The following is a 24,848-nucleotide window of genomic DNA, read 5'->3' as shown; positions in this document are numbered from 1 at the left end:
AGAAGACCATTAGAAACCAAGCATTCGCATATGAAACAGCAACACACAAGAAGCGAGAAACGAATCTAGGTCTTACGGCATGATGCTAGGACAATTTCAGAAGCTCCTTTCCAGTGAACATGAACTTTACTTCATCATCAGCCTGAGTGCAAACTTAGCCCTCCATATTGCTGCTTATTGTAGCAGATTTGTAAACACACACCAAAGCTCTGTACTCTGTACTTCAGCAGGATTAGCACCAGATATCCCCTCAGCATCTACGGTAGCTATAAATATTACATGACACAGCCAAAATTTCCTGCAATAGCCGTAATAAAGCACAGTACTGACTGACAGCAACACCTTCCAGTTTGGTAAAATTACTTGCACAATTTTTATACTTATTGTACGATTCGAAACATAGTCTAACAGATATCTACAGAGTTGTATAATAGTTGACAGTTGACATTATATATGATCTCACTATGGCTCACCTGTAAAGATCGACAATGTAGAATCTTTTTCATGAACATTGATTGGAAAGGAAGCTCAAAATTGAAAGACTTTCTTTATTCATTCTCTTTCTTTTACGCACTTAATTCTCAAAGAGGATACAAAGAAGAAAACCACAAGTCATATATGCTCTGACTATTACAAGGAATCAAAAGAGAGGCTTTTTCCCATTGATCATTCCCAACAAATGATCAAGAACTTGTCTTCCAGCATCACGAAGACCCGAATGCATAAACTCATTTGTTACCCAAAGTCTGATACCCGAAATCTGAGAAGCTGTTTCCGTCACTAGCTTGAAGTTTACATACATATCTTCATAGTATACCGCAGCAGCAACAGGCACCTACCAGAAAGAAAGAGACATGTGAAAACAGAGAACATTGTTTGATCCATAAGAAAAGAAAAACAGATGAAGATTCAGAATACAGACCTTGTTAGTTTTCAATCTAGCAACATCGTACAACGGAGGCCAATCCTCTTTCTTGGCCAAGAGATCAGCAGCAGCTTTGAATGGCTTCAAGGCATGAATCTCATCAAACATCCATGGAAATATCATCTATGTAATAAATCCAAAGTTCTAATTTAGCTAACCAACGTGAACCAATCATCCAAGCTATGAGCAATTAGTCATATAATTAGAAATACATGAAACATGTACCTCTCCCGTGAAAAGTACAGGCTGACTTTCTTTAACTGCCTTCATTGCATCAAATTTGAACTCAGTTTTTTCCCGTAATCTATGAGCAGACCATCTTGATGAAGCACCCTGAATAAGTTTCCAATTAAGAGAACATGACAACAAGTGGAACCAAATGTATGAAATAGGAAAGACGTTGAGGTATTTGAAGAGACTATACCTCACAGTATATGGCCTCGTGAAGAAGAGCATATAGTGGATTTGTATCAAAAGAATGCCAATTCTCAAACTGCAGCAACAATAAACACATCTCAGACTATCAATTCCCTCTTTAACAGATACTCGAAAAAGAAGAAAATTTTGAGGTTTTCTTACAGCATTTAAGAAGAACTGACTTATACGTTTTGGAGCTCCAGTAACTAAGATAGGATCCCATACTCTCTCCAACCTACGACCAATAAAGACGGTGAGATTCAACACAGAACACGTGAGGTGACTGATAAAACAAAATTAAGCAAAGCTAGAGTCTTACATATAGTGAAGGCGCTCAAAACCAGTACTTGATCCTAAACCAGAAAGACCAAGAGTTTGAAGACCCTTAGGAGTGAGAATGCCTCCTGATGGAAGAGGTACCTAAAGAAAACGAAACATAGAAAAGTAAAGAGCTAAACTAAACTGGTCACAGGATTTGGCAAATGTTGTAATCCCTCACCCCACCGCCTTCAGAATCAGCCAAGTACTTAACGATTTCGTGAACAATCTCAATGTCCTCAGGGAACCTCTTGTAGTATTTTTCGTTTTGGCGAGCAACTTGTTCAAAACCGGCTTCATACACATCATCAGCGGTACATGATTTGCCAACTGGTGGGATTCCTCCAGTTATTAGCGCTTGTTTTAGTCCTTCTGGCGCAAAGCTCAAATACGTAAGCGCACAGAAGCCACCAAAACTCTGCAGAAGAAAAAAAGATAAACAAGAAATCAAATGACAAGAACTGAAGTAGAGCGACTAATAGACAATACCAAGACAAAAAAATCTTACCTGACCCAAAATAGTCCAAGGATCGGCATTAGGAACAAGACGAACTCTAATAAACTCAGCATCTTTAACTATATTATCAGCTCGAAAGTGAACCAAATAATCAGCTAACTCCTTAGCTGATTTGAATTGAAGCATTGATGAAGATGTTAAAGGGGTTGACAAGCCTGTTCCTCTCTGTAGGAACCAAACACAAAGACTAAGAAGAGTGTCTAGAGAGAAGCATTAAACTATATAAAGTAGTATCATACTTGATCGAGTAAGATAACACGAAACTCTTCACAAGCTCTTTGAATCCATCCACCAGCTTCACTAGGCCTTGGTCCTTCAAATCCTGGACCACCTTGTAAATACAATAAACACGGCATTGCTTGCTCCTCTTTCCCCACTGCAAAATATTAAAAATTCAAACTTCAATCAAAACAGATTCAATTTTAGATTTTTTTTAAATCAAAAAGCCCCGATCTTTGAAGTTACCCGCAACGATCTCTCGAGCAAAGACTGTGATTTTGGGAGAAGTTTTGGAATAATCAAGAGGGACTATGAATCGATGGTCACGTAATCGGAGCTCCGGCACAGAAAACCACTTCCCTGTGACATGCTCCGACCTCGATTCCCCAGCTACAGCCATGGAGGTGAACACACGATAAGATCTCCGGCGACGGTAGAGATTGATGACACCACGAACCGAAAGAGACGATTTTGATGGAGTAGAAGATAGAGAGAGTACGAAAGCAGTCAACTTTGGAATCGGAGACACCAGCGCGTGAGTCATCAACATCGTTTTTTTAATTCAAGTTTCCATTTTTATTTTAGATTTATCCAAAAAAATAAAAAAAGTCTCTAAATTTTAAAAAATTTAATTTTCATCAGACAGCAACAATGGCTTCTTCGCTCATCAGGAGCTGCTCTCGTGTTTCGAGGACCGTCCGGTTTATGAGCAACGTACCGGAAAACACGGTTTACGGAGGACCGAAACCGCAAAACCCGAATCAGAGAGTGACTTTGACGCAATTGAGACAGAAACATCGGAAAGGTGAGCCGATAACCGTCGTAACCGCCTACGATTACCCTTCCGCCGTTCACGTCGATACAGCCGGGATCGATGTTTGTCTCGTTGGTGATTCAGCTGCCATGGTTGTTCATGGCTATGACACCACCCTTCCTATCTCCTTAGACGAGATGCTCGTTCACTGTCGCGCCGTCGCTCGTGGAGCCAAAAGGCCACTTCTTGTCGGCGATTTGCCCTTTGGTACTTATGAATCTAGCACCAATCAGGTAAAGTTTGATGCTTTGTTTCAAATTAAGCATCTTGGAGGCTAAAATTTGTCAGTTAAATCCCTTTGAAATCATTGATTTTGATTGATTGAATTCTCTAGTTTGAATGGTGTTTAGGCGGTTGATAGTGCAGTTAGAGTGCTTAAGGAAGGAGGAATGGATGCTATTAAACTTGAAGGAGGATCACCTTCAAGGATCACTGCTGCAAAATCCATTGTGGAAGCAGGGATTGCGGTTATGGGACATGTTGGGTTGACTCCTCAAGCTATAAGTGTTCTTGGTGGTTTTAGGCCACAGGGCAAAAACATAGCTAGTGCTGTTAAGGTATGAATGTGTATGTAATCTTTGATAAGGTTAGTTGTTAAGGTGTGGTGAAACGATTTATTCTTATTTTGTGTGATTAGGTTGTTGAAACTGCCATGGCTTTACAAGAAGCTGGATGTTTTTCGGTTGTTTTGGAATGTGTTCCGCCTCCCGTGGCTGCTGCTGCAACCTCTGCTCTTCATATTCCCACCATTGGTATAGGAGCTGGCCCTTTCTGTAGTGGACAGGTTCGTTTTGACACTAGGCTTTTTCGGTTTTGTGTGTTTATATTGATGTGACTGAATAAACCATTTTCTCAATCATTGGGCCTTTTGCGTGATCAGAGTAAGATCAGCACAAAAAGAGTGAGTTATCTACTATTCTAGTATTCTGATAAAGTATGTCACCTATTTCTCGTGGATGCAGGTTTTAGTCTACCATGATCTTCTGGGGATGATGCAGCATCCACATCATGCTAAGGTTAAATCCTGAACCAATCATCTATCATAATAAATCATCATCCTTCTTCCATCCTCCTGCTTTTACGATTTATAATCTAACTGTTTCCGCTGTGTTGCATTCCTACACTCTTTCCAATTCAGGTTACTCCAAAGTTTTGCAAACAATACGCTCAAGTAGGAGAAGTGATCAACAAATCGCTCTTGGAGTATAAGGAAGAAGTATCTGAGCACTTGTTTCCAGGTCCTTCTCACAGCCCTTACAAGATCTCCTCAAGCGACCTTGATGGATTCTTAAGCGAGTTACAGAAGTTGGGATTAGATAAGGCTGCTTCTGCTGCAGCAGCATCAGCTGAGAAGATGGAGCATTCAGATTCACCATCTTCTCAGTGACAGCTATAGCAATTTTCTAAGATCTTCATTTTGAGTACGTAGTTATGGTTGAAGAAATAAAAATCCTTATATAGGATAGCTTTTTGCGGGTAAGATTGGTGTAATCCGTAGGAGTTAGCTATTTCAGAGTTCAGGGTGGTGGCTGATTAATAAAACAAAGGGGATAGTTGTTTGAGAAAAATAAAGATTTGTCCTCATTCTGTAATAAAGTAATGAGTCTGATATAAAAACTTACGTTCAGTTTTATGAGAAAACTAAAGATTCGTCCCCATTATGGAATACTAGCATTCAAAACATAACAAGAAACAAACAGCTATAAGTTCATAAGTTTTCTTGAGGATAAAGAAGGTACTACTACCACTATGATAAAACCTGAGAAGAAACATAAGAACACAAAAGTCATAGCAACTCATGTCACAGTACTAATGATAATTATGATGGTGATAGTGATGATGATGGTTATGGTGATGAGAGGATCAAGCAGTTCCGCGGATGACGTGGACTCTGATGGAATGAACCATTTTCTCTCGGTCATGAAGAAGCTCGCATTCAACAGTATCTTGGTGTTTCTCAAGTTTGTTCCTTCTGCAAATCCTGTTCCATCCTTTGAAACGAACCGTATCAACTGCCCATTTGCATCTAAGCCCTACCAAGGTCCCTTCACCATCAATGTACTTTACGGAATCACCAAATATAAGCTCATTTTCTCTCACAACACTGGCTGGAATAATCTGCACAAAACAAAACCACCACAACATGTAAGAACCCCAATGAAAGTAAAGAGAGAGACAGTAACTGAATCTTAAGTCTTTTACCAGTTCAGTATTCCTGTCCTTGAGGGTAGTTGGAAAATGTGGATTAGTTAGCGCTTTCATGTCTACGTTCCCTTCAAAAACTGAAACAAAACAAGCTTAACAATACTAGCTTTTTGGATTAACGATGTTTAAATACTTTGAAAAAAAAGACTATCACACCTGCAGCAGCATCAGATTCAGTCTCTTCCTCCTCAAGCGGAGAAAGACTCTGGCTGATTTCTTCATCTTCACCTAAGCTAATGTCATATTCAACATCCGTTGAAGGTTCTTCTTCGTCTTCTTCAGAATCAGAACTAGAACCAGAAAGCTCTAGTGTCTCCGCTTCAGCTCTGGTCTCTCTACAACCCAAACGACCGAACACACTAACTTCAAAGGTTCGGTTACCATCATACACGAATGTCAAGTACTCTCCGTCCACAAGTTCATGGTCCTGTGCAAACTTTGACCATCCAGCTGTAAAATACACACCGTCACGTATTTTCTTCATGCTCACTGTCCAATCTCTTCCTCCAGTGCCTTGGAGCTTTGCTGTGTTTGGCAATGGATCAGCAAGATGTTCCATGAAAGACAAAGGAATCGCCTGATGATCCAAACACATACATGTTAACTTGTTATAACTTAAATCAAACAGAAACCATGGTGTCTTAGTTTTAACAAGCGTATTATTTACACACATTAAACTGTCATAAAAGCCATCGGGTCTCTCTGTTTTTCAAGTTTACCAACGACAGTTTTTTAACCTATGCTTTAGTTCACAAGAAACGAAGGAAAAAAACCCAAAGTTTGTTACCACTCACAGCTCATTCTATCATTCTGGTTTCATTACAGTTAACAGATTCACCCCAACTGCAAACTAACTAAAAGATTCAAACCAAAAAGCACAACTCTCTCATTGATACTTTAACTTTCCTAAAAGTTTGAGACTTTTGCTACTACGTTTACGGAAGACAGAAGAAAGAAGAAAAAGGAAGAGATAAGAGTTATTCTTACAAATGATTCAGAGGCTGTATGAGAGACGTACAGCTTGAAGAAACGAGGAAGCAAAACGTCATCATCATGTTCAGCCATGGAGATATAAGAAGCTAGAGAGAAAGAGAGAGTCGAAATGGGTCTCTAAAAGCTAGTGAGAGAGGGATACGATACAAACGTCGATGATTCAGACAGAACTGAGATATTGTTTTTATAGCCGAGAGAGAAAGAGTGAGAATGAAAGAGAAAGGAGTCAAAGTTTGACCGTCAAACAAAACCTCTGTGTTTGAAAAAACATTGTACTCTAATTCACATATCTTTAATTTACAGTTTGGCCCCATAACTTGTAATAAATTATAGTCAAAAGGAAGCAGAAGCGGATTCCCAATTTGTGTCAAGTCTTCTTAAAAAAATACATGAAAATAGGAAATGAGTGTAATAATGAAAAGCTGAACACTAAGTTTGCGTGTCTGCATGAAAAAAACAGAGACTGTAATATTTGATGGTACTGCAAGGATGTGACATTGCAGCCAACTCTATCCTCTGTTGGGTTCACAGATTATTTTAAGACTTATTTTTGGTAGATGTGGTAGGTCGAATATCTTATAAGCTTATGTTAATTTCGTTCACTATCAATACTAGAACTTGCTAGCTCAAGTTTCTTTACGCACATAAGAATTTAACATACAGAGAAATTCCTATTTTTAAAAGAGAAACTTAAAAAATCAGAGCTTCATTGTATGTATACCTAATTATTCCTTTCATGCAGCTCATCCCTCGAGTTGATCTTCTGCATTGATTTTGGAATACAATCTTTGGCAGTTTAGGAGATGAGGCAGAGACAAGCTTTGAACTTGCCTTAGATTTTGCATTCGATGACATGGTATTGGAGACCTTACGGGTTGAGACTTTCCAGACTTCTTACTGGCCGATGCAGATCCATGTCTGGCCTGTATCACAAAGAGAGAAAGAGAGAGAGACATCAATTACCATATTCAGGGTCCGCATAGAAATAGATCTGGTCCAATCTCAAGGAACAAACACTTACATTGGGAACCTACTCCATCAAAGAATCCGATATTTGGTGATGGCACACGAAGACCTGATGGTTTCATGGAAGTTGGAGGAACCGAACCACCGTTGATAGCTGAAACTCGTTTCATGCCTTCTTTAGCATCAGCTTGGGCAGCAGATACATCTTTAGAGTTCTTCAGAGGCTTCACAGTTTGTACTGAATTATCATTTGCAGGAGGGCCCTTGTCACCAGAGACCATGTCCTTGTTACCATTAGCAGAAGCTCGTGATGACTCTGATTAACAGTCACTGATAGAACCAACAGATGGTACACTAGAGGAAAGCTTGGACTTGGTTGTCTTATTGGTTGGGTGGGGTGAGATTCTCGGTTGGCCCATAATACCTCTAGATGTAGATCGATTTACCCAATGACTGGGAAGCTAATTCGGAGCATGACTCATTCTTCTTCTTTATTGGAACTTGAGAAGGCTTGTGAAAAGCGCTAGATGAAGCACTGGCACAGCTCTCTAGAAAAGAGCATAAAGAGGTCGTTTCATTCTTTGAAGCAACTGAAGAACGTAAAGAAGATTTAACGGGAACACCAGGTTTTGGCAAGACGGCTTTAGCACGTCGTGAAATGGGTATTCTGGGACCCAGAGGCTCCTTACCTGTTGTATTATTCAAGGTCATGTAGTATCTTTCAAAAACAAGTGTAAAGCACTTTAAGAACAAATTCTGACTAACCCGCAGGTAACTTGGAATTCTTTTCTTGCTTGGATTTGCTTATATCTAATGATGCCCTATTCGTTTGAAGTTGTTGCAAGGGCCTGCCTTCGCTGAGTCCGTTTGGTGGCTTAGAAATGGATGCACTGAGACCTCTTGGAGCAACAGGCTGCATAATAATCACAGAATCAAATATTTTATTATGTGGTTCACTATACGGTAAGCTATACCAACTGATGACACGCTGCTGATTCATAGATTCAACAGAGCCAGTTCAAGTTTATTAGTACACCTACGAGAACCCCACTGTTCTCGAGCTATGAAATGAAGTTTGACTAAGGAAATTAATCCCCTTTATATGTAACTTAGTAGGCACCAAAGTGAATGGTGATAGTATACCTGTTTTGTTGCCTTCCCTAGACCTTGTGCCCTAGCACTCTGATTTCTAAGACTGGCTTTGGGTTTAGTCTGAGAAATAATTAAAGTAAAGGGAAAGTTAGCCGAGAAGGGAGTAAAAAGAGGAATCCACAAGGTGCAGTTGTTAGCAAATATAATTGTTCCTGGTGAGGCAAGTACATCCCCCGTATCTAGAATTTCAGACAGTGGATGCAAAAGTTGGTCAAATTGGAAAACAAAATGAAATATTTACTGCTACAAGCCTACAAATGCGTGCGGTCTAGTGTAAACACAACAGCACGAACCAATTCTTCCCATGCCACAAAATTAAAACACAGTAGCGGGTCAGTCTACTCGATGTATGATGGAAAACTTCCATCCAAGATTACAGCTCATATTAGATATACTAGTACCCCGCCATAACAAGAAAAATGCACAGTAACAGCTTCATTACTTTAAAGCAAAAACAAAAAACTAAGAAAGTAGATCCTTCTCCTTAATAGAGAGCCACTAATAGACTAAAAAGCTCAAGCTAGACCACAGAAATAGGTTAGATCAAAAGAGAGACATGCCAATGTGCGGTAAAGACATATAACCGCTTAGTCAGGCAAAGCTGGTTCCACTCGCTCTACTTCAGATAAAGAAGACTTACTTGGGCTAGTTGCTACTTCTGTTGGCCATCAATTTTAGCATCAGATGCTTTAGCAGACCTTTGAATAGACTCTCTTCTTACATCTTCAAACAAAACAAACTCCTGACTGTTTTCCACAGTAGAGTCACTTCGAAATGTGGAGATGGATTAGGTTGATCTATTAACATCCTCTTGATATCTCTTCGGGTTCTAAAACACCTGAATTTTGAAAAAGATTAATCTCCGCAAAAGAAAAAAAGTGTGAAATACATCAAAAAAACCTGGAAGCTAATCAAAAGGTACCTAGTGAGGTTGAAGCACCTCTTCCTTCTCTTCAATCGAAGATACCACCAGTATCCCTCTGTATCCCTCATAAAATCCAGATCTTTGTCATCCTTCAAACATTTCTCATCCTTATCCATCTCTGAAACGTAAACACAATACAAAAATTTACATTCCATCGTTGTTGTTGCTGCGTCATATATAGTGTGCATCATCCCCAATTATGTGAAGGAAGTGAACCATCTAGAGAAGCAACAATAAAACAAAACGAAATATCAGTTTCTTTCCGATCTAACAATGAAAAAAGAAAAACAAACTTATAAGCAAAATTTAACTCACTATGTTGTCTGTCGACCAGAACTTGAAGCGAACGAAGACAACGATGGCCGTCGTGTTGAGTCGGGGGGACTGTCAAAGACCATCATCCATCAATAGAATCATCAGATTGCCAATGAACGAGTCGTCGTTGGAATAGTAAGAACATGTTTCACAAAAAAAGAAGAAGAGACCAATCAATCAAAAATACAAACTTTTTAAAAATCAAATCAAAGGGATTCATAGATTCAGAAGAAGAAGATACCTCTGATTTGTATTTTGACCCTAGTCATTGTGAACAGCAGCTCGTGTCCAGAAGCATCGTTTAGTGGAATCGAGGAGAAGAGAAGAGGCGAGTTCGAGAGTAGGAGTCGACGAGAGACGATCCTGAACGGATTCATCACCGGAGAGCTTTATAGACGATCCTCCAACATAACTCATAAAAATGAATCATGAGTCCTTGTACTTGCATTCTTTTCGTCTTGAGGTGGAAGGAAAGGATCTCTGACACTGAGTCCTTATTATACATACAATTGTCAGGATCGGGTCAAAGCAGCAGAAGATGGCACCCATTATCAGCATTTTCCCCAGCTTGGGATCAACGGGGATAATCAATGAGCTTCCCTAGTTACAACATGTCAAAAAGAAAGCACGCAGGAAAGTCAGTCATGACTCATGATACATGTAGTTATAAGAAAATGTTGGAACATATTTTTTCAGCACTTAGATAAAACACAAACCAAGATCCGTTAGATTTTCCTTCTCAACCAGTGCTCCGATCATTTTCAGGAATCCAATATAGCATTTTTATAGTTATTAGGACTAGTGTCAAGACAATTAGAATCAAATTACCTGTGATAAGCTAAGTATTTGCATGCATCTTCTCACCATTCCAGCTTGTATATGAAACCATCACTATGGAAACACCTTTGTAAACTGCATCAGCATAAGCAGACATGCGAACACTAAGAAGACCATGTAAAGAAGTCACCGCGTTATTCTCATTTTTTCCTCGGGGTTGTCCCACCATCTCCCATGTAATGCTTGGCACATACTGCAATTTTATCCCTGACAAAATAACACAGCATTGAAGGAAGAACATACTTATGTAAAGCTCATATAACACAACCAATTTAGCAAAAGCCTTACCTGCCACCAACAAATGGAACGCCATGCTTATAGTTGGAAGGAGGCTCTCTTTGTGAACCAAGTATGACGTCTGTCATGTCTTCCACAAATTTGTGATCCTCGCTGTAGCTCTCATAACACCTACCCCCATCTGGGATCTCTACAAACCTACAAAAAGCGAGTGAGAACCAACTTTAACAAATGTCCAAAGTACCAAAGATATTTATAACACTTTGGCAGAAGGTGTGAACTTATAAGATCCAGCATACAGAAACTTAACTGGGATGCAAGGAGCAAATGTGTATGGAATTCCAGTGGCTCTGACTTCGACTACAGTAGCTGCTCCAATCCTCTTAACCAGATTACGAATCCTGTGAAACTAAAAACTATCAGGTATAGATCGCGTTCATAAAAATAGAGACGGGAAACATGCACTACCAAATAAACGTTTTAGGCTATACTTGCCTGGTGGCTCCAAGACCAACATTGTGAGGAAAGATAGTAGGGTTATAGACATTGTTATGCCCGTGAACGGCAGATTAGTAAACCGTGGAATTAGCAGATTACCCTTCTAATTAATTAGCTTACTCGGGGGATTTCTAAGACCGCTGGCTAAAGTATAAGAGCAGGAAGCTGCTACAACATTGAGGCAGCTTGACCCAATGCGCCCATTAGCTGTTCAGAAACTGATTCTTCAATGACGGTTGGGGATTACACCAAACCCTCAACATATTCTTCTTTCAATCTAAGAGGTCTCCTGACAGTCAATTTCGATGACATAAAGATTTTACTTTCTATCCTGCATTTTTTTGCCACGGTGAGAAACTTCTTATGTATATCAATGTGATGACGTACACAAATTTTGAAAAAGAGTTTTAGTATGTTACCAAAATAGCAGACTGATATTTGCTGTCGCCTTTGCGTTAGCATCCTGAATCTAAATCTCCATTCTCTATAGATTCGCCAATGTTGAAGGAAGCCTCGTGTAACAATACAATCTGCAGATAACAAAACACTTAAAAACATTAATATACTTGTGAGATTAAAAATGAGAAAATGACAAGTAGGAAAGTGTTTACCAAAATATAAACCAGCACCCAAACTTCCATCTACTTTCGACACACAGAGACCTGGAAAGCTATAGTAGGAACCAATGGAGCTGAAACAGAAACGTGATGCATATAAAATCGGAACTGAGAAATATATAGTACTTTCACTCGTACACTTCAATTTGGACATACTGCAAAAGCGGTTCAAACAATTAATGATCATTGTAAGTTGAGAATGAACAAATATTTGAATCACTTACAGAGATCAAGAAAAAGAATATTAAGTTTCCATTTCATCGTTGTTGTTGTTGCGTCATATAGTGCATCATCCCCGATTCTGTGAAGAAAGTGAACCATCAAGAGAAGCAAGAAAAGAAAAAACCGAAATATCAGTCTCCTCTGATCCAAATCGTAACAATGACCACACAAAAAAAGAACCAAACTTTAAGCAGATTTAACTCACTCTGTCTGTGGAGACAAAAGAGGTTTCACCTTTTGGAGGACATGTAACATTTCCAACTGGTGCAGAGAAGATGCAATTCAAGTATCGGGAATTATACTTACAGGGGATAGGTGTGTTTGTCCACGGTTCTGTGATAACGTTACACACGCTGGTTGTCAATAACTTTACATCAGAATTAAGGATTAACTTCAAACAAGTTAAAAGAAAAATGACAGTAAAGAAAAGGAATTTGAGATCAGTTACTTACAGAGATTAAGAAAAAGGATATAAATCTTCCATTCCATCGTTGTTGTTGCTGCGTCATATAGTATGCATCACCCCTCATTCTGTAACAATACAACCTGCAGATAACAAACACACATAAAACTTTGAATATACTGGTGAGATCAAAGATGAGAAAATGACAAGTAGGTAAGTGTTTACAATATAATCCAGCAGCGAGTAAACCACCACCGAAAATTCCATTTACATTTGACACACAGAGACCTGGAAGCTACAGTAGGAACCAGTTGAGCGGAACGTGATCCATATAAAATCAGAAACTGAGAAAATAGATAGTCTTTTCACTATGGAGACTGGAGACAAAAAGTTTCACCTTTTGGAGGACTAACATAACATCTCCAACTGGTTTTGAGATGATCCACAGGTGCTGAAAGAAACATGGTATAAGCATATGTAACAAGAAATTAAAAATTCAAACGAGTAGTGAAAGAAGATGCAAATCAAGTATAGGGAATTACTTACAGGGCATAAGTTTTTTCCACGGTTCTATGATAAACTTTCCTAAAGCTGCATCATATTCAATTACTCCACATCTGTATAAAGGATTATTGGTTGAGCATCTGATACAGTTAGACAACAAAGCTAAATAACTCTAGTAAATTTAGGATCTGATATATTAACCTTTTGGACTGCAACTGACTGGTTTTGAGATGATCCACAGGGCCTGAAAGAAACATGGTAACACCATATGTAAGAAGACGTTAAAAAAAATCAAACGACTAGTGAAAGAAGATGTAATTCAAGTATTAAGAATTACTTACAGGGCATAAGTGTTGTCCACGGTTCTATGATAATCTTTCCAGAAGCTACATCATATTCAATAACTCCACGTCCGATTTTGAGCTCCAATATGCTACGAAAACAAGTTGGCCATGCTGCAGCAATTCAAACAATGATCACTGTAAGGGAGAATCAAGTTAGGATCTGATACAGTAAGACAATAAAGCTAAATAATTCAGTACGTTTACCTTTTGGCACGATTTAGCTAACACGAGAGTTGGTAGCCATCCAGGCTCCACACATACCTTCAAGAAACATTCCAGCCTATAAAAGAAAAAAATGGATTTCATATCAGAAAGACGAAAAAACAAGACAAGGGAGTAGAAACCAAAATGTTGCAGCAAAACATTAGTTGTCAATCATACCTTCAAATGTTGCCATGGAGAAGATGATGGGAGCCAAAGAATCAGAAGAAGTGAAGTGAAGTGAAGTGAGATCAAATATTATCAAATACCAACTACTTCTAAGAGAAAGTAACACAAGGTGTTCTGCAGGAACCATTCTTTGCTAACTCAAAGGAAGTACCACCTGCAAAATGGGATGCGTTACAAATTCAGCATATTAAACTACAAGTATAAACTGTGCCTTATGGTTTTGGTAAACCAAGGGAGGCAATGTTACCTCTCGTTGTGGTCGATTGTCATCCTAATCTGGCGGGTAATTGGGTAGAGGAAACCTCGCTTGCGACAACCACTTCCCACAAATCTCACTGTTAAGTTAGAACCAAAAACACAATGAAACAAGAAATCAGGTTAGCACATAGTGCAAGATACGAAATTGGTATTGAAAAACATAAAGGTCTAGTTTCTATACCTGTACAGTCCCATTCTCTTGGCAAGATTTGAAATTTGCTCATAATCCCATCGATCCCTTTTGTCTCTGGAAACAATTTCTTGTTGGCTATCATTGGCCAACAGAACGCCTAACTTCCACTTCCACTCATCAACATTGGCCACGAAAGATGCAGCCTATAAACAAGTTCACGCAATGTATCAAATCATTTCCCAAGTAAAAAGTGGATCAAATAGAATGAACAAAAATAAATGAAGTATACTTGATAAGAGCAGGAAGCTGCTGCAACGTTGTGGACCATCTAGAGAAGCAACAAAGGAAAAAAAAAAACAAAAATATCAGTCTCCTTCTGATCTAAATCGTAACAATGACCCCAAAAAAAAAATTTAAGCTGATTTTAACTCAATCTGTGTGTGGAGATTGGAGACAAAAAAATTTTACCTTTTGGAGGACATGTGACATCTCCTACTAGTTTTGGGATGATCCACGGTGCCTGAAAGAAACAAGGCATAATTGTTGTTCACTGTAAAACTAAATGTAACAAGACGTTAAAAGATGCCATTCAAGTATCGGGAATTACCTACAAGGCATTATAACTATCTGCACGCAGCCTCCTTCCTCGAATCCACTAGCCATCACAATTTCAAGCTCATCATCATGTACAATCTGCAACATAGCAGTGATGAGCCACACTTCAGTCAACAGAAGAAACATCTGGGCTATTCACTTGGGTCCATCTGATATATGTATCCTCCATGGCCAACAACACTCTTCGGTTTCACCAAACTCCATAGCTCTCGTCTCAGCTACACAAAACAGAACATCACAAAGAAGACAAATAAAAAAACAATATGACAAAACCACTCAACAGAGATCAAAACGAAAAAAAATAAGAAGCAAGGTTGGAAGGCAAACCGTGGAGGAGAAAGATAGAAGCTGGATTGCGGGTAGAGGAAGCAAGAAGGTGTGAAAAACGACATGTAGCAGACACAATCTCTCCTAAGTTCTGGCTTCATACATACATGTCTCGATGGAGAAGAGCACCGTTGACTTCAGCTCTGAGTACAAGGAACTCTAATCACGGGCCTGAAATTGCTGAGAAATTGCGTGAGAGAGGGAAAATTAAAAACATGTAAAATAGAAAGCAGAGAAAAAACATCAAACCTTAGCCTTTGAGTTTGGCTCTGCAAGCAGCTTCTTTCCTGAGTCCACCAGTAAACAGAACAAACATCAGCTGTGGGCCCTTCACTTGGCTCCTTGTGTTATGTATCTTCCATGGCCAACACAACACGCACCTACCAGAAAGAGACATGTCAAAACATATGGAACATTGTCGGATCCATAAGAAAAAGAAAACATATGAAGATTTAGAGTCAGAGAAACAGACCTTATTATTTTTAATGTAGCAACTATCATATAGTGGAGGTAAATCATCTTTCTTGGCCAAGAGATCAGCGGCAACTTTAAATTGCTTCAAGGCATGAATCTCATCAAACATCCATGAAAACATAATATCACCTAAATAAATCCATGGCCAAAAAAAACAGAAAAAGAATATGAGAATTTGCAAACTAGAAGAAGAAGAAGAAGAAGAAGGATGGAAAGATATAGAGAGAGTGAGATTAGAGAGTACCAAGTCTAATTGTTTAGGAAAAGGTCTTCTAGGGCTTTAAGACCTGGTTTACCAAAGCGTAGCTCAGATACTTCTCGAGCAGCCATCACAACTTCACTAGCTCATCATGTACAACCTGCAACATAGCCATGATAAGCCACACTTCAGTCAAGATAAATGTTTCCAAGCCAATTACCAAAAAGAGCCAGAGAAAAAAAATGGAACCTTGGCCACTGAGTTTGATATGCTGCTAGCAGCCTCCTCGAATCCACCGCTCTATGATGAATTTCCAGAAGCAAATTTAAGTATCGGGAATTATACTTACAGGAGGGCATAATGAGTGGTCTTGTCCACGGTTCTGAGATTAATTTTACCACACACACAAGCTGCATCATATTCAAAAAACATCTACATCTGAATAAAGGTTTAACTTCAAACAGGTTAAGAAAAAGAAAAAAGACAGTAAAGAAAAGGAATTTGAGATCACTTACTTAACAGAGATTAAGAAAAAAAGGATATAAATTTTACATTCCATCGTTGTTGTTGCTGCGTCCTGCATATAGTGTGCATCTTTTACTCCTCCCCTAATTCTGTGAAGAAAGCAATAAAACCAAATCTTTCTTAGCTTCATCAAAGCAATTAAAATCGTAACAATGAAAAGAAAGAAAAAAACTTTAAACCGATTATGAACTCACTCTGTTGTGTGTGGGGCGAAGAACTTAAAGCTCGGGGACGAAGACCGTGTTGAATGAGTTCCAATAACCTATAAAAGAAAAAAACACATGGTTAGTTAATTGAAAATATCTTATTAAGTATATATCAAAGTTTGAAACTTTCATTGGAATAGTGAACATGTTTCCATTAGTTTTAGATGGAGAGACAAAAAAGGTTTCACCTTTAGGAGGACCGTGTTGAATGAGTCGAAAAAAGAAAGACTATCAAGCATCAGATTCAGATAGCCAATGAAAGAATGAATCTTCGTTAGTTTTAAGTTTAATAGAAACCAATCAATCAATCAAAAAAAAAAAATACAAACTTTCGAATCAAAACCCTAACTCAGTCAAATCAAATACAAAAATCGAATTCAGAAGAAGGAGAAAACAAGAAATACCTCTGATTTGTTCAATACCCTAACCTAGTTAGTCGCCGCCGTAACTCAATCAAATCAAACCCTAACTCTTCTCTCTTTTTTTTTTTTTTTCTCTTTCGCCACCTGAAAGACGGACGAGTCTCTCTCTCTCTTTGTGTCAGTGAAGAAGAGGAGAAGAGACCTCTGTGCTTTATAGAGAGCGATGAGAACCCCAACGGTTATTAATAAAAGCCAAATCCTATTTTTCTATTACAGCCGTTAGATTGTAATTGTCTTTTAGATCCAACGGTGGATAGACCATTAAAGTAGGTTATTAAAAAAAAAAGGAAATCTTTTGGAAATCGTATCTTTGTCAACAAATCGTATCTTTTACAGCCATTCATTATTAATTAATGTTTTAGTAATTGCTGAGATCTTTCTTGAACCAAAAAAAAAAAGGTCCAAAACTATAAAATGTTGCATCATCAATTTAATCCGAACCAACTTATCCAAACCAATTAGCTCCGGTCCCGTTTCTTTGTGTCATTGAACCCGGTCCAATTTCATTATCTGCTATTTCAATATCTGTGTTGAGTTATGCTTTTTGTCGTGCTCATTAGACCATGTACAATGGTTTTTTCTTTCAACACCCTCCACCTCAACTTTTAACACTCCACATCATTTTATCTTTCTTTCACCTAATCATTCAACATCTAAATCAATTTTAACCTCTTCAATAGTTTTGTTTAATAAAATTCAACACCTTACCCTACTATTTTCACTATATATTCTTATTTTTACTTAATTTGAAAACACACATTTATAATAATAATTAAAATTAATAAAAGTTACATTATTATTTTTAAAATTGAAAATTTATATTTTTAGCTAATTTTTAATATAACAAAATTATAAAATATAAAATAAACAAGAGTTTATTAGAGAAGAATTTAAAAAATATACTAGAAATGATGATTTTTTTGGTATGGGAATAAAATGAACCAAGTCTCTATTTATAGAGTGTAAAAAATGTTGAATTTTGATATAAAAATTATTTTATAAAAATTTTATTTACTACATAATAATTGATTTTGAAATGATAAAGTAAAAAAAAAATCTTCAAAATCTTACTCTAATATAACACATGTAAAAAAAAACAAAAACAAAAGTTAGAACGTAGCATATGTGATTGTGGGCCCCAAAAAATCAGATTCAACATATTGAATTGATTCAACAAGAATGAGTCCATGTAGATTTTTTATTTTCTAGTAATTAAGCAGTTGAATAACTTTTTCAACAACCTCATTGCACATAGCCTTAGTCGTCAACACACATTGATCAATGATCAGTGATCACCATCATCTATTTGTTGAAATTGACCATGATTTTTCCCCAAGAAGAGAGCTTTGCTCCAACAAATTAAATAATCTTACTACAATAATTAACAACAGCCCAACAACGAAGGGAGTACGGCGAAATCATGTTTTTACAATAATCCAGTTGTTTCATTTGAGTTATAAAAAAAAAAAATAGACCCTATCAATTTCACTAATCGCACTGATATGCGTGCTTGGTAACAGCAACCGTAACAAAGGTATCAACGAAGTTGAGTTTTTAGATTTGGATTTGATTTTTTCCACTGCTGCTTTGATGGTCGTTGGAGATGGTACGCTGAACCATTTCAAATACCATGACAGAATGATTCTATCTTTCTGCAACTTTGAGTTGTTATACTCAATCATCATTAGGCCATGCTTCTGTCGTCAGATAGTTCCTCAAACTAAGCTCCGTTGACCAATTCAATATCTCTTCACATCTCTTTCTCATCGCTGCTAAGAAGATCGATTGTACAAAGCCACCTGAAGAGCTCAATCTTCCACTTGATACCGCCTCGTTGGTTGTAGGCTAGAGCAACCTGATATCATTAAATATTATTAGATCCAAAGATAGGACCGCAAAGCAGGTTGTTACGAAAATGTATATCAATCAATACTAGTATTTTTCAGTTCCATTGTTGCAGAAAGAGTACCTTGAGACTTGAGATGGAAAGTGAATCACACACGTTACTATCATCGCTTTTGACAAGCAGATCAGCCATTGAACCAATGGTTTTGTATACATGGATAAATAAACCTGTGTGACATATACTCAAGATTAGAACATTACACATGCCAAATAAACTACAACATAAATGTTCCACACAGTAATAACCATTGAATCATTATAGGGTTAGGTGGCCTTAAGTTTACAATTACCTGCAAAAGAGCTGCTCTATCCTTACTTATACAGTCAAACAACACTTGCAAGCAGAACTCCTTGAAATCAGAATCAGATCTGCAAAAATGAATTTGTTAGAATTCAAGGCTTCTATAAATTGATACCAAAACTACCAAACTCTTTTACTTTATGACTTATGGACATTAAGGCCAAACAGAAGTAAAGGCACATATAAACGTTCAGAAGAAAAATTGTGACTCTTTTTCGTATGTTTCTCTTTGGAAAGATACTTGGTTTATAATTGACCCAAGATCACCAATATGTGCTATGAACGTTTTGATTTAAGCTGAGTTCTTACCGTAAGTACTTCGTCAGATCCAATGATATCACCACCATAGATGAAGAGTTTTCCACCACTACTCTTGCGAGATACATCCAAACACCAATGTATAACAATGACAGGAAGTCTTTTCTCAGCCGAAGACAACTGTAACTTAACAACGTGATTAGATGGGTTACCCTTTTGCCCGTCAGAAAAGTCCCAAAACAATATATCCCCATCTACATAGCCAACAGCGAGAACTGAAACATCAGTTGATGCCCAACACAAAGAACTTATCTCTTTTCCATCAAGTTCAAGATCAGAAAACTCATCATTTGAGGCTTCAAGAGAATCACCGACTGTTTTACCCTCCACAGGTAGATCTTTGTTTCCTCGTACTAACACAACACGATCTTCTGATGCATCCCAAAGAAAAAGCAATCCATTTGAAAATGCAATCAACAATCTGCACTCTGCAGGGTAATTCATGAAAACTAACTATAAGAAAGATCGCACTCTTTCTTATAATACACTTTCATAGCATCGCAAAATGACGATTTATAAGAAGAGGAACTTGAGTTCAATGATTAAATTTGAATTGATGAACTTATCTAGCAATGCTTTCCATTCATAAGTAAAAGAACAAGCATGATATGAGAACAAATCTTATCTCACCTAGTTCCCCTTGAGCAAGGCTGAGAAAGAATTCCAACAACCGGATAATCAATAGGAGATGACAGCCCCGCTGCTTCTGCACAAAAAGGGAAATGGGAGAAAATAAGTTTGAAAGAATAAATTAAATGCTACTTTGGAGGTCTTTATGTTTGCATTAGATCTGAACTACCAAGTGGTTAAGGCTCCCTGCTAAGGATTTACTCTGCGAAGTTTTTGGTGAAGGTAGATAAACCACTATAAAACAAAGTCATGACTAAGAGCTGAAAACTAAAACTTTCTAAACTCAGTAGTGCTTCTAAACACATTTGATCATCACATTAGAAGAGGAACCCCATACCAGCTAAAGCATCAGTTGGAACATAATAAGGAAGCTGCAGTAATTTCCCTTGGTCAGCATTGTAGTAGTTTAGAACAGACACCATACCGTATTCATCACCAACATACCTGTGAACGAGATAAGAAACAGAGTTTATTACACTAGAGTATTTATCAATGGAATAAAATTTTCTCCAAATTGTAATCCTAAAATCAGCTCAATACATGTAGCCAGTGCCATGAAGGATTGCAAACGCAGTAATGTTTGACTCCCACTGTAAGCTTGATGCTGGTTGCCTAAGATCCAAGTCCCACACCTAACAAATAGGAAAAATTTGTTGATGAAACCAATCAAATAGGTTGTTGGGAAAAATAAGGAGTAGATGACTCTTAAGGCGAGAGTCAAGAAAGCCATACAGAAGTGACGACATCAGCTGATAATAAAGAAATTTCGAACATCACACTGAACTATTACCTGAATCTCGTTTTCGTTTGAGAGGCTGACAAGAAAGCCTTGGTTCTGCATGAACTGTAAACAAGACAGATAAAATGTCAAGTGGATTACAATTAATTGGGGATCACAGAGCGGTTGGACTGTCCCAAGTTCACAAGCTAAGTTGATCTATCCAGAAGACTAAAGAGAAACCATTACAGCCCACTACAGCACTCAAACAACATTGACTCAAAAGGATATTTGGACATGAAAGTTAAGTTTATTATGTGATTGAAATTCTTGTAAACCATTATTAAGAAGAAAGAGATTTAAGCTAGCAAAGCACGTCAGGAAATAGAAAAGGAACTACAGAAGCTATAATCAGACACCAATATTTTGAAACTGAACGTCATCATAGGCTCTCAAAATATCAAGAGATGAACAGAATACCACAAACCTCTAAGTTTTTGAAAGGTGACTGCTTATGAGATGCTAGAATCGCCTCGATGTTATCGCCACCAATCACTTTTATCCTCCTTCCATCTCTGCAAAGGGTTAACAAAAAAGAACACTATAATTAGCCAAACTTCTAGTACATTTCATCTCAACCATAATTTCTTTGGCATACACCGATGGTTGTTCAGGACTGAACTACACTGGTTATTCAAGTAAAAGAGTGTTGAAGAAAATACACAGTCCTAGACAAGAACTTACAATGTTCCCACAGCCAAAGAGGCATTAGATAGGGTCAAAGGCAAGAAGAGATGCCGTCGAAGGTATCCCACAGTGGGTGACAATATGGGGATCCAGGTCTTCTGCTATCAAACATCCCTGCAAAGATTCATACTACATGTGAACGTCTAAAGCAAAGAAAGAAAAAAAGCATTCCTGGAATATAGGAGGGTTCGGAGCTGTCTTAGGTAAAGAAGACAACCAATGTATTTGTTGTGATGCATAATAAGGTAAGTAGCCCATTTTTTGGGCCAAATAAGTGTTAAAGCCCATTAATGTAAATGGCCCAAACTTCTTGTTCGTTTGAGTGACGACGACACTTCAATCCGCCTAACAGAGTACGTCGTCTCACTTAACCCGGTGGCCGTCATTTTCAAACCTTAACGATGAGTATCGTGCTATCAATTTCCCGGCGCCGGAACTCTTATGTTCTGCTCAACCACGTCAGATTCCTCCGCCGATTTTCTGATGATGTTGAACCACCACGGCCGGAAATCAAATCGGAGAGCCAAGAATCCGTAGTAGCCAAATTTTTGGAGAATCTGAAAAATCTCCCGCAACATGATTGGGCGTCGAGCGAGTCGCTAAGCTCACTTCTCGTATCTTCTTCTTCTGTTTCTCCTATAGCATTCGCTCAAATCACGCGGCGGCTAGGATCGTACTCTCTAGCAATCTCGTTCTTCGAGTACCTGGATTTGAAATCTGAGTCTCTGAACCGCCGTGATGCGTCTCTCTCCTTGACATTACAATCGGTTATCGAATTCGCCGGTAGTGAAGGACCTGACTCGCGTGATAAACTTCTCCAGCTTTACGAGATTGCCAAAGAGAAGAACATACCGCTTACTGTTGTTGCCGCTAAGCTTCTGATCCGATGGTTTGGGCGTGTGGGTATGGTGAATCAGTCGGTTCTCGTATACGAAGGACTCGATTCGAGTATGAAAAACACGCCAGTTCGTAATGTTGTAATCGATGTGTTGTTAAGAAATGGACTTGTGGATGATGCCTTCAAGGTGCTCGACGAAATGCTTCAGAGAGAATCAGTTTCTCCTCCTAATAGAATCACAGCTGATATTGTGTTGCATGAGGTTTGGAAAGGAAGGGTTTTGACTGAAGAAAAGCTCATTGAGTTGATTTCAAGATTTAGCTCTCATGGTGTCTCCCCAAACTCTGTTTGGTTGACTCGGTTTATTAATAGTCTATGCAGAAATGGTGGTAGCACCAATGCAGCTTGGGATATTTTAAGCGACCTGATGAAGAACAATGCCCCACTTGAAGCTCCTCCTTTCAATGCGCTCTTGTCATGCTTAGGAAGGAATATGAACATTGGTAGAATGAATGATTTAGTCTTGAAGATGGATGAGATGGGAATTAGGCCTGATGTTGTGACTTTAGGGATCCTTATTAACACTTTGTGCAAATCAAGGAGGGTCGATGAAGCACTCGATTTTTTTGAACAAATGTGTGGAAAGAGAAGTGAAGATGGGAATGTGATTAAAGCTGATTCGATTCATTTTAATACTCTCATTGACGGGCTCTGCAAGATGGGGAGGTTGAAAGAAGCAGAGGAGTTGTTGGTAAGGATGAAGGTGGAAGAGAGTTGTGCGCCCAATGCAGTTACTTACAATTGCTTGATCGATGGGTATTGCAGAGCTGGAAGGCTTGAGACGGCTAAAGAAGTTGTTTCTCAGATGAAGGAGGACGGGATCAAACCAAATGTGGTTACTCTTAATACAATCGTTAAAGGAATGTGCAGGCACCATGGATTGAACATGGCGGTTCATTTCTTTATGGATATGGAAAAAGAAGGCGTGAAAGGGAATGTGATTACTTATATGACATTGATCCATGCTTGTTGCATCGTTAGTAACATAGAAAAGGCTATGCATTGGTTTGACAAAATGTTGGAAGCTGGTTGCTCTCCTGATGCAAAGATCTATTATGCTTTGATCTCTGGATTGTGCCAAGCGAGGCAGGATCATGACGCTATTAGAGTGGTGGAGAAACTGAAAGAGGGTGGCTTTTCTCTTGACTTATTGGCTTACAACATGCTTATTGGGTTGTTTTGTTATAAGAATAATGCAGAGAAAGTCTATGAGATGCTAACCGATATGGAAAAAGAAGGGATGAAACCTGATTCCATCACTTACAACACTCTCATTTCGTTTTTCGGCAGACACAAGGACTTCCAGAGTGTTCAGAAAATGATGGAGCAGATGAGAGAAGACGGTTTAGACCCGACTGTTGTAACATATGGAGCGGTAATCGAAGCTTATTGCTCAGTTGGAGAATTAAACGAAGCAGTGAAGCTCTTCAAGGAAATGGGTTTGCAGTCAAAGGTCAATCCGAACACTGTGATATACAACATTCTCATAAACGCATTTTCTAAGCTGGGGAATTACGAACAAGCTCTTTCGCTGAAAGAGGAAATGAAGATGAAGATGGTGAGGCCTAATGTTGAAACCTACAATGCCTTGTTTAACTGTCTCAAAGAGAAGAGCCAATCGGAGACATTGCTTAAACTGATGGATGAGATGGTAGAACAGTCCTGTGAACCAAATCAGATCACGATGGAGATTCTAATGGAGCGTCTCTCAGGTTCTAATGAGTTAGTTAAGCTGAGGAAGTTTATGCAAGGTTACTCTGTTGCTACTCCGACAGAGAAACCTTCACCTTTCGATGTCTTTGGCTTGGGATAGTGTTTTAGTAGATTCAGTAACCTATAGATTAGTTGAATGATTTTTTCATTCTGCGGTTCTTCTACACAATTACACAATCGTTACTTATGTTTGGTTTTATTGCTCAAGTTTATCCTATTTTTATTAACCGGAACTAATTTGTGAAAGTTGAAACAAAAAAATCCAGCATTCTACAATTCTCGATGCATTAGGTTTAAATAATGAGCCCATTAACTTATGGGCCTCAGATAATCATGTATTCAATGAGAGCTCCATTGAGAACAGACACGGGTCTTGAATTTGACTAAACGCATCCTAAGCAGAGAGAATTTGACTATAATAAGTTAACTGACGAGAGGAAGTCAAAGCTGCCCCGGTTTATATGTTCAACGAGTTGACTAGTTTTGTTTTAATGATTTTATTGGTAAAACAACAATATTAATCTTAAGATATTTTGATAAATTGTTGACTAATCATTATAAACTCCCTAAAATCGCGTTGACTAAGTCCCTGCCCTTTGTACACACCGCCGGTAAAAAAAAAAAAAAAAAAAAAAAAAAAA

General features: G+C 38.3%; 5 protein-coding genes, 1 long non-coding RNA gene and 1 pseudogene across 7 annotated transcripts; 2 read left to right on the top strand and 5 right to left on the bottom strand.

The window, feature by feature from the left end:
- Positions 531 to 3,017, bottom strand: LOC104788446 (proline iminopeptidase). Its single transcript, XM_010514201.1, has 10 exons — positions 2,643 to 3,017; positions 2,417 to 2,553; positions 2,169 to 2,342; positions 1,842 to 2,078; positions 1,662 to 1,762; positions 1,505 to 1,577; positions 1,350 to 1,418; positions 1,151 to 1,258; positions 923 to 1,048; positions 531 to 835 (listed from the first exon to the last, which is right to left on the bottom strand). Exons 1-10 carry the CDS (start codon positions 2,944 to 2,946, stop codon positions 641 to 643), a joined length of 1,524 nt encoding a protein of 507 aa, XP_010512503.1. The 5' UTR covers positions 2,947 to 3,017; the 3' UTR covers positions 531 to 640.
- LOC104788447 (3-methyl-2-oxobutanoate hydroxymethyltransferase 2, mitochondrial) lies at positions 3,010 to 4,843 on the top strand. Of its 2 annotated transcripts, none has more exons than XM_019246188.1 (5): positions 3,010 to 3,443; positions 3,561 to 3,689; positions 3,848 to 3,994; positions 4,173 to 4,226; positions 4,349 to 4,673. In XM_019246188.1, the coding sequence occupies exons 1-5, from the start codon at positions 3,048 to 3,050 to the stop codon at positions 4,595 to 4,597; spliced, it is 975 nt and encodes a 324-aa protein (XP_019101733.1). In that variant the 5' UTR covers positions 3,010 to 3,047; the 3' UTR covers positions 4,598 to 4,673. The 2 variants fall into 2 exon arrangements, with proteins under 2 accessions (XP_019101733.1, XP_010512504.1); XM_010514202.2 differs by having other exon boundaries at positions 3,048 to 3,443; positions 3,561 to 3,767; positions 4,349 to 4,843.
- LOC104788445 (B3 domain-containing protein REM20-like) lies at positions 4,974 to 6,570 on the bottom strand. The gene is made up of 4 exons (XM_010514199.2): positions 6,403 to 6,570; positions 5,572 to 5,992; positions 5,413 to 5,492; positions 4,974 to 5,328 (listed from the first exon to the last, which is right to left on the bottom strand). Exons 1-4 carry the CDS (start codon positions 6,478 to 6,480, stop codon positions 5,074 to 5,076), a joined length of 834 nt encoding a protein of 277 aa, XP_010512501.1. The 5' UTR covers positions 6,481 to 6,570; the 3' UTR covers positions 4,974 to 5,073.
- On the bottom strand, positions 7,303 to 9,567 carry LOC104789825 (annotated as a pseudogene).
- On the bottom strand, positions 12,021 to 17,077 carry LOC104788444. Its single transcript, XR_002038344.1, has 25 exons — positions 16,960 to 17,077; positions 16,744 to 16,783; positions 16,544 to 16,611; positions 16,340 to 16,438; positions 16,074 to 16,234; positions 15,870 to 15,984; positions 15,624 to 15,754; positions 15,401 to 15,531; positions 15,152 to 15,322; positions 14,817 to 15,042; positions 14,678 to 14,729; positions 14,499 to 14,537; positions 14,258 to 14,412; positions 14,066 to 14,153; positions 13,810 to 13,972; positions 13,633 to 13,708; positions 13,426 to 13,539; positions 13,286 to 13,303; positions 13,127 to 13,197; positions 12,978 to 13,031; positions 12,806 to 12,875; positions 12,630 to 12,723; positions 12,383 to 12,530; positions 12,180 to 12,256; positions 12,021 to 12,110 (listed from the first exon to the last, which is right to left on the bottom strand). It is a non-coding gene; the product is annotated as an uncharacterized LOC104788444 (long non-coding RNA).
- Positions 18,386 to 21,982, bottom strand: LOC104789824. Its single transcript, XM_019245445.1, has 10 exons — positions 21,954 to 21,982; positions 21,337 to 21,424; positions 20,922 to 20,975; positions 20,672 to 20,763; positions 20,469 to 20,575; positions 20,132 to 20,207; positions 19,493 to 19,922; positions 19,173 to 19,251; positions 18,947 to 19,050; positions 18,386 to 18,832 (listed from the first exon to the last, which is right to left on the bottom strand). The coding sequence occupies exons 1-8, from the start codon at positions 21,980 to 21,982 to the stop codon at positions 19,246 to 19,248; spliced, it is 882 nt and encodes a 293-aa protein (XP_019100990.1). The 3' UTR covers positions 18,386 to 18,832; positions 18,947 to 19,050; positions 19,173 to 19,245.
- LOC104788443 (pentatricopeptide repeat-containing protein At5g28460) lies at positions 21,960 to 24,440 on the top strand. The gene has a single exon (XM_010514197.2). It carries the CDS (start codon positions 21,998 to 22,000, stop codon positions 24,305 to 24,307), a length of 2,310 nt encoding a protein of 769 aa, XP_010512499.1. The 5' UTR covers positions 21,960 to 21,997; the 3' UTR covers positions 24,308 to 24,440.

Source organism: Camelina sativa, chromosome 5 (assembly GCF_000633955.1).
Source record: "Camelina sativa cultivar DH55 chromosome 5, Cs, whole genome shotgun sequence".
In the NCBI taxonomy this organism is placed as follows: Eukaryota; Viridiplantae; Streptophyta; class Magnoliopsida; order Brassicales; family Brassicaceae; genus Camelina; species Camelina sativa.
The sequence above is the reverse complement of the archived record's forward strand: the minus strand, read 5'-3'. Positions and strand labels throughout refer to the sequence as shown.